At 41.5% G+C, this 9151-nt stretch overlaps 1 protein-coding gene across 1 annotated transcript; it reads right to left on the bottom strand.

Annotated features, from left to right (window-relative positions):
• Positions 1-2148: 2148 nt before the first annotated feature.
• On the bottom strand, positions 2149-8562 carry mrpl27 (mitochondrial ribosomal protein L27). The gene is made up of 4 exons (XM_021576571.2): positions 8310-8562; positions 5116-5244; positions 3243-3310; positions 2149-2969 (listed from the first exon to the last, which is right to left on the bottom strand). The coding sequence occupies exons 1-4, from the start codon at positions 8347-8349 to the stop codon at positions 2763-2765; spliced, it is 444 nt and encodes a 147-aa protein (XP_021432246.2). The 5' UTR covers positions 8350-8562; the 3' UTR covers positions 2149-2762.
• Positions 8563-9151: the final 589 nt, after the last annotated feature.

Genomic DNA, 9151 nt, shown 5'->3' with positions numbered 1-9151 from the left:
CTACTACATCTGTTGTACTCAGCATTTCACTGCAAGGTCTACTACACCTGTTGTACTCAGCATTTCACTGCAAGGTCTACTACACCTGTTGTACTCAGCATTTCACTGCAAGGTCTACTACACCTGTTGTACTCAGCGCATGTGACTAATAACATTTGATTTGATTTACCTCCTGGGCTAAACTGGAATGGGTTTGTCAATGTGTTTAGACTGAGATACAGTATGTAACTATGCAAAACATGCATATTATGTGTGACCCAAATCAAACAAAAAAACATGTGAAAGTAATAGTTAAATAGCTGAACCAAAAAGGTAAAATAGGTGAACTAAAGTAGATATAAATAACCTATCCGCTTTTTTAAAAAGTTTACTCTAACTACATTTCCATACAGTTTTCATGCGAGAAAAGTCACACCTTTGATAAATTTAATCACGACAGCTGTGATGGAAACAGGAAGTTTCAGTACAGTTTTCTAAACGCTGACAGATCATTTGTTCGTTCGACATGGCGGGATCTTTTCGTGTCTGTAAAATGTGTTATGCGAGAAATGGTGGTGGAATTTATGCACAAATATTGATTGACAAATATTGATATAACAACCGTGTCGAAGTAAACTTGGAGTCACGCGATGACATGGTGTGTGTGGTCCTCCCACTACAACTGGGGAATCCATGCAGTTTATTAGGCTACAGATGAAATAAATGATGAACTTCACAGGGTGGTGAAAGTGCACAGTGATCTTGATGCTCTTTTCCAATAAATATTGAGGGTGTTATTCTTTTGATCGATTCATGACTGCCATTTGACAAAAACAAATATTCTTACTCCTATCCATAATAATCTCATCATGTAGACTAGCCTACCCGCACTGTATCTACAAGCTGTTGGCTAGAGCGAACGTGCCAAGACCAATGAGCCTATCCTCCTACAGCTCCCCCCACCAGCCTCCATTGCAGAGTAGGCATATTTGCTATTTAACGTAGCAGTTTTTTGTGACAAAACTATCAGTAGAGGTGAAAATGCAATGGCAACATATTGAACTTTAAACTTTTATTTAGTACATTAAAACTTAAACAAAAAATAAAATTGTGTGTGTACTACATCATCGCTCACTGATTTTAATTTGCAACAAGTCAGGTTGAAATACACCACAGGCAGAACTTCCTAGGCCGTCATTGAAAATAAGAATTTGTTCTTAACTGACTTGCCTAGTTTGCTGTCAAGGTGTCAAAAGGGAACACTCCTGCTTCTATTCATTGATGTTGGTCAAAGTGAGTTGAAATTTGTCCGTTTTTCTCTACCAGGCACAAATATGTCCACAACCTAGAATATATGTTGAGTAATGTCAGCGAAGGGAGTAGAGACCTCATTTTGACCTCTCCCTTTTTTGCAGAGTTTCTCTCCCCAAACCCAATCTTCCCCTAAGCACTTACAAATCTTATAAACACATACTACAGCACTCTAAACCACAGCACTCATCAGTTATTAGAGGGCCTCCATCAGAAGTGTTTCAACAAGCTGTCTGTTGTGGTGAATGTACCAGGGCATTCGTAATGTATTTCACACTCCCCTGCATTCCACTGGGAGGAGTTGACATACTATCTGGAACTCATACTCTCAAAATAAATGGCACCTAACTCACTCTACAAGTTCTGAGTAAAGTATGATCTGTAAAATGCTATACACATCCTGCCATCACACTGGGCACAGACATCAGTCCAACTTCTAGTTTTGATTTACATTTGGTGGAGTTGTCAACTGCTGTGAATTCAACGTCAACAACAAATTATCACCATGTCATTGGATTTAGGTTCAAAGTTTGGCGAAAGACAAATTCCCTTACGTTCATGACTTTTGTTCAAATTGAATCAGTTTTACACGTTGAAATAACGTAGAAACATTGATTCAACCAGTTTTCTGCCCAGTGTGATGTCTATTTGGAGATTTCTTTTTCTCCCAAATGGATCAATCCTGGTACGAGCAGAATGTGAATGGGTTTTTATAAATAATTCACAGGAAATTACAAGTCAACACCCAATGTTTCTTGAACCAGGGTCATCAACACGAAACGATGCGAGGTAGTTGGCTATAAGATAACGCATAGGGCTGTGAGTTAATGATTAATGAGAGTTTTTTAGAATACAGTCTGCTGCTTAAAAAGTGTGATTTATTACTTCAATCTGCTTCACGGGTTCTTTAAAAAAACAAACACGTTTTTACATTAGCCCTCCGTGGTCTGTATGGAGAAAACGGAGGGGAAACTTGAGCCACCCTGTGGTTACTTCAAGAACTACACATTCACACTTGATACAGGGGTATAGATTTTTTCCCCCAAAACAATACCAAATTATTCCCAACAATTAAATACCTTTGGATACACAGGAAATTGTTCTCTTATCTCTTATCTAAGCTTAAAATTCCAACAGACTGCTGATGTCATGATTATATATAAAACTTTATTGGATGGAATGACATTGGTATGTCTTCTTACAGCACAAAAAGTCGTAAAGGTGCCTGTTGAATAAACTTTCGACCAGTCACATTTCCAGAGTGCAGGATCGATGACAACGGTCACCACAGGTAACACAGAAAGCTTTGAGGAATTCCCACGGAACATCCCGAATCCTCATCACGCTTTGGCTCAGTTCCACAACATTCACAACAAATGAGTCTGCGGTTGAACAGAACCTTTCAAATCCAAACTGCCCAGTCCATAGAAAGAGTAGGGTTTGTACCTACAGAGTGGAATAGGAATGAGTCTTCAGAACATGCCAACCAGTTTGAATTTGCCCTCCTGTTTGTTGGGCACTACGTTGATGAAGGTCTTGTAGAGTACAGTTCCTGTGGGCAGCTTGGTGATGACCTTGAAGGTCTCAGAGCTGCGTGGGGCTGGAACATACACCTCCTTAGTGAACCTGACAATGCCGTCCTCCAGGGCATACAGGGTGTTGTTGGTTCCAATCCCCACCTGAGAGAGAAAGAGAGATGTGGGGGGAGACAGAAAGAGAGGAGGGGGAAGAGAGATTAGTTGACAATCAGCCAGCCACCTACAGACATTTGAAAACGTCCAGGGGTGTACTCACTAGGAACCAAACGAAACAGCGAGGGACCTACCTGAATTTGTCCTAATAGAAACATATAGTTCTTTGGAGTAAACGGTTTCTTTTGAAAAATGTTTTTCTAAGATGTCCGTCTAATGAATACACCCCAGGATATTAACAGTGACCGTGTGAAACCTTACATGTGCTCCTGGTTGCCACCTCATGAGCCTCTGTGTTGCTAGGATGTTTCCAGCATGGACAAAGTTCCCTGAAGATGGATGACAACAAAACAGAAGTGTTTGTTAGATAATGCAAACATGGTGTGTAGGATCTAATGTTGTCACGATACCAGTATCACGATATCACGATACCAGTATCACGATACCAGTATCACGATTTCACGATACCAGTATCACGATACCAGTATCACGATATCACGATACCAGTATCACGATATCACGATACCAGTATCACGATATCACGATACCAGTATCACGATATCACGATACCAGTATCACGATACCAGTATCACGATACCTAATTTTTCATGGCAAAAAGAAAACAAAGCAGAATAAACACTTTGGACTTTCAAAAACGACTATGAAATAGTGTGAGAAACTCAGCAAAAAAAGAAACATCCCTTTTTCAGGACCCTGTCGTTCAAAGATAATTCGTAATAAATCCTAATTCCTTCACAGATCTTCATTGTAAAGGGTTTGAACACTGTTTCCCATGCTTGTTCAGTGAACCATAAACAATTAATGAACATGCACCTGTGGAACGGTCGTTAAGACACTAACAGCTTACAGACGTTAGGCAACTTAGGTCACAGTTATGAAAACTTAGGACACTAAAGAAGCCTTTCTACTGACTCTGAAAAACACCAAAAGAAAGATGCCCAGGGTCCCTGCTCATCTGCGTGAACGTGCCTTAGGCATGCTGTAAGTAGGCATGAGGACTGCAGATGTGGCCAGGGCAATAAATTGCAATGTCCGTACTGTGAGACGCCTAAGACAGCGCTACAGGGAGACAGGACGGACAGCTGATCATCCTCGCAGTGGCAGACCACGTGTAACAACACCTGCACAGGATCGGTACGTCTGAACATCACACCTGTGGGACAGGTACAGGATGGCAACAACAACTGCCCGAGTTACACCAGGAATGTACAATCCCTCCATCAGTGCTCAGACTGTCCGCAATAGGCTGAGAGAGGCTGGACTGAGGGCTTGTAGGCCTGTTGCAAGGCAGGTCCTCTCCAGACATCACCGGCGACAACATTATCTATGAGCACTAACCCACCGTCACTGGACCAGACAGGACTGGCAAAAGGTGCTCTTCTCTGACGAGTCGTGGTTTTGTCTCATCAGGGGTGATGGTTGGATTCGTGTTTATTGTCGAAGGAATGAGCATTACACCGAGGCCTGTACTCTAGAGCGGGATCGATTTGGAGGCGGAGGGTCCGTCATGGTCTGGGGCGGTGTGTCACAGCATCATCGGACTGAGTTTATTGTCATTGCAGGCAATCTGAACACTGTGCATTACAGGGAAGACTTCCTCCTCCCTCATGTGGTACCCTTCCTGCAGGCTCATCCTGACATGACCCACCAGCATGACAATGTCAGTCACATGTCTGTTAGTCACATGTCTGTGGAACTTGTTCAGCTTATGTCTCAGTTGTTGAATCTTGTTATGTTCATACAAATATTTACACATGTTAAGTTTTCTGAAAATAAACGCAGTTGACAGTGAGAGGACGTTTATTTTTTTTGCTGAGTTCAGTGTGAGACATAGTGTGTGACATAGTGTGTGACATAGTGTGTGACATAGTGCTATAGCTTGGAAAAGAAACGTGATTCTGGGTGACAAAATCGGATGTTTTTTCCCCCAACATTAGGACTGATTTCCTCAAGAAATGTAGTCCTATTCATGTTTTGTTTCCCTGCCTCGATACCTCTCGAGTATCAGGATACTGGTATCGTGACTGCCCTGGTAGGGTGAAAGACATAACATGCACCTCAGGAGATGTCAGAACTAAGCATACTGACAAATAAACAGCATTAACGTAGCTACCATCGGTTTTCTTGAAGCCATATCTGCGACCAGGGCTCTTTCCACCGAGGTTCTTGCTGCTACCGCCTGCCTTCTTGGAGGCGAACCGCACCCAGTCCGCAAGAGAGGACTGGCAAGGGAGCAGAAGACCTGCAATTTCATTGAGTTAACATTGTAGTTTGGAAACATTGTAACAGTTGTAGCAAGGGGATACAATGACTGTCTGGCTTGTATAATGACAGTGGGCTGTTCAATGCCATTTGTGATGCTCATGCAATGCTAGCAACTTCTTTCCAATGTAGGTAGCTAGTTGTCGGATACACCAGCTGTAGTCCCGACATGACCAATCTCTCAAACTCAAGGCAGCATTCTGCCTTCTCCTTACAGTTCTCAGGCATCAGTTTCACCCACGACTGCCTCATGTGAACTACAATCGAAAACATTTGGCCCTTAACTTTCATCGGTGAGAAACAATCCTTCAAATAAAAGATAGTTACTGTAGCAGTTGTGCACTGATCCACACAAAACTACACTTACTGAGTTACACTTACACACAGGTGTTCAGATAGCTCATTAGAACAGGCTCTTGGCTTCTGTCTGTTTTCTGTAAACAAGTACTGTAACATGGAGATATGGCCGTGTGGGAACACTAACCCTATCAAGGTATGTATCAATTCAACCTTTAAAATTTTTTTTTTTTTAAAACATACTGCAAGTGATGCATGTTAAGATCCCAGACGCTCGGTTTTTACATTAACAAAACTTCCCCCCGTACAGAAGACGCCTTCGTCCAATGACTTGTATGTATAATCTAATGGAACTGAGAGTCATGATCAAGAGCTAGACATGACCATGCAGTCCAATCCCTCGACAGCATGGCCACGCAATTACTACATACACAAAAACTGAAATGTTCAAATATAATTTTAAATCAACATTTGTGATAGACAAGAGAAGTTTAGGTTTACGTCTAATAGAAGGGGCCCTGCTGTCCAGGGATTGGATAGCATGGTCATGTCGGGACTACACTAGTTATTGATAAGCCAAGGGGGCTTTAGAGCCTCCCCTCCCTCCCCAATACCAGTTGAAGGTATTGACCCCAGCTGGCTCACTGTGAATTACAATCTGGACGCTCTGTTAACATTTAGAAACGTTATTAACCATCGCTTGCGATACAGTTTTGGAAACATTTGGAACTTAACAATAATTTCAGCAAGAAAGAATTAGGGCTGGACGATATGGTCAAAATATCAGATCCCAGTATCTTTAAAAAATTGGACGGTGTTTCATGTTTTTGATTAATAAAAGTTCTACATTTGCTTTATGAGTAGTGAGTGATCCTAGAGTGGCAACACATATTTTCTAAATTATTTCAATGTGTCTTTCTCCAGTATAAAACTGATTGTTTTATACTGTTCAATTCAACCAAAAATCAGGGTTTGGCTGCGGTAAGCCATCATCATAAATAAGAATTTGTTCTTAATTGACTTGCCTAGTTAAATAAAGCTTAAATAAAATTTTAAAAAAACACATACAAAAGATACACTTACTGTATGCAGGTGAGAAAAGTTGCACCAGGCTGTTTTCAATTACAACCTCCTGCATAGGTATGTCACCTTGTGCTCACATTTCCATTGGACAATTCCATTTCATATTTTCAGCTGGAAGCAGGCGTTTGTCAAAACACGGCCGGGTGCGACTCTGCTATGTGTAACTTTTGTATTTGAATAATTCTCTTATATGAAAGTTATGTTCCTAAAACCATATTGCAAGTGAGGTGTATTTGCGTGTAGACAAAGGGTCGGCGAGCCGGGCATAACCCTTAGGCGGCATATAGGTACGTGGAATGCATCAATCTATTACTTTTGCAATTTGAGTCATAAGGGCAAGGAGTACACCAGCCGGTGATAGTTAGCTAACTAAATGCAGAACGAACTAGCCAGCAGATCCGACCAGCTTGCTTACAGCTGCACAACATTCCTGTGTATCTCGATCCAGGGATGAGAAATGCATTTTACTCTGAATTGTCCCATTATCCTAACTATTACACAGAAGATTAAATTGTGTTAAATTTGGTTGGTGTAACAGTTAGGATAATGGGACAATTCGGAGTACAACGCCTTTCTCATCCCTGGAATGAGGTACATTTTTCAACCCATATCTCTCGCCGGCTCCACGGTGTCTTAATACTGTATATACAGGAATGCCTGTCTCAGGATGGTAAGTTGGTGGTTGAAGATATCCCTCTAGTGGTGTGGGGGCTGTGCTTTGGCAAAGTGGGTGGGGTTATATCCTGCCTGTTTGGCCTTGTCCGAGGGTATCATCGGATGGGGCCACAGTGTCTCCTGACCCCTCCGTTCTCAGCCTCCAGTATTTATGCTGCAGTAGTTTATGTGTCGGGGGGCTAGGGTCAGTCTGTTATATCTGGAGTACTTCTCCTGTCTTAGCCGGTGTCCTGTGTAAATTTAAGTATGCTCTCTCTAATTCTCTCTTTCTTTCTCTCTCTCGGAGGACCTGAGCCCTAGGACCATGCCTCAGGACTACCTGGCATGATGACTCCTTGCTGTCCCCAGTCCACCTGCCGTACTGCTGCACCAGTTTAAACTGTTCTGCCTGCGGCTATGGAACCCTGACCTGTTCACTGGACGTGCTACCTGTCCCAGACCTGCTGTTTAACTCTCTAGAGACAGCAGGAGAGGTAGAGATGCTCTTAATGATAGGCTATGAAAAGCCAACTGACATTTACTCCTGAGGTGCTGACTTGCTGCACCCTCGATAACTACTGTGATTATTATTATTTGACCATGCTGGTCATTTATGAACATTTGAACATCTTGGCCATGTTCTGTTATAATCTCCACCCGGCACAGCCAGAAGAGGACTGGCCACCCCTCATAGCCTGGTTCCTCTCTAGGTTTTGGCCTTTTGACCTGCATTGCTTGCTGTTTGGGGTTTTAGGCTGGGTTTCTGTACAGCACTTTGAGATATCAGCTGATGTAAGAAGGGCTATTGAAATACAATTTGACCCTATTGCAGCTTTAAGCAAGCTGATGACAGAGAACGAGCGATTGGCTATTGTCATGCTAGCTTCAAAAACACGTTATCCAGCTAAATAGCTGTATAATAAATACGCGTCATTGGCGTATATTAGGTCTAAAGACGTGTTTCAAAGAGGTTTTATTTAACGCAAATAAATGATGATTTGAATATTTTACCTGCTCTGGACTTGAACATCAAGGACGAGAGCGCAGCCATCTTGTTTTACTAGTTACCAGAGCCGCAAAGTCAAAATGGTCTATATAGTAACAATTCATGAAATCAAAAATGAGTTTTTTTGGTCTTAATTTAAAGTTAGGCATAAGGTTAGCAGTGTGGTTGAGGTTAGGGTTAAAATCTTATTTTAAGAAAAATTGTAGAAATAGGCGGGGTTTAGCCGTGACCTTGTGTCACATCAAAACCCTCCCGTCAACCACCACACCCCGGAACCAAAGTTGCAAGTCGAGATAAATAGCGAATTACTTTTATTCTTTTGAAAATAAAATATTGAACACATTATACAATAATTGTTTAATAACAATGTGAGTAGCTAGTTATTTTGTTTTATTACTTTGACAGGTAGCTAACTATTAACGTTAGCTAATGTATTGGTAGCTAAACGTTACTGTAGCTTGAGAGGTTCGTTTTTACCTCGGGAACATTTCTTAGGTAATTAGCTAATGTATGTCATTATGTTAATGTATGTCATTAGCCTTACTGTTACAATAATTACTTACAAATTATGAACTATATAACTAGCTAGCTGCACGACGACGAACCCGTGTATATGGGCTAAGTATGGCATTATAGCCGAGAGACCTTCTTCGATGAGATTTAACGGCGGTTGGCATCCAATAAATGTTGCATTACCGCCACCTACTAGACTGGAGTATAACTCCCTTATACTTGAATTGTTTTTATTAAACAAATACCCTACCACCTAACACTACACTCACAAAAATAAATATATCATTGTTCACTATTTAAATATATTTAGTCTTACTTCAGGCCAACAGCCTGA

The sequence above is a fragment of the Oncorhynchus mykiss genome, chromosome 20 (assembly GCF_013265735.2).
Source record: "Oncorhynchus mykiss isolate Arlee chromosome 20, USDA_OmykA_1.1, whole genome shotgun sequence".
Classification (NCBI taxonomy): Eukaryota; Metazoa; Chordata; class Actinopteri; order Salmoniformes; family Salmonidae; genus Oncorhynchus; species Oncorhynchus mykiss.
The sequence above is the reverse complement of the archived record's forward strand: the minus strand, read 5'-3'. Positions and strand labels throughout refer to the sequence as shown.

Bases quoted from the DNA above. Each gene is read 5' to 3' on its own strand.
- mrpl27 (XM_021576571.2), bottom strand. From the start codon at position 8,349: ATGGCTGCGCTCTCGTCCTTGATGTTCAAGTCCAGAGCAG. The intron at 3,311-5,115 runs GTAGCTACGTTA...ATCCATCTTCAG, and splicing joins TGGCTTCAAGAAAACCGATG to GGAACTTTGTCCATGCTGGA. The intron at 2,970-3,242 runs GTAAGGTTTCAC...TTTCTCTCTCAG, and splicing joins GGTGGCAACCAGGAGCACAT to GTGGGGATTGGAACCAACAA.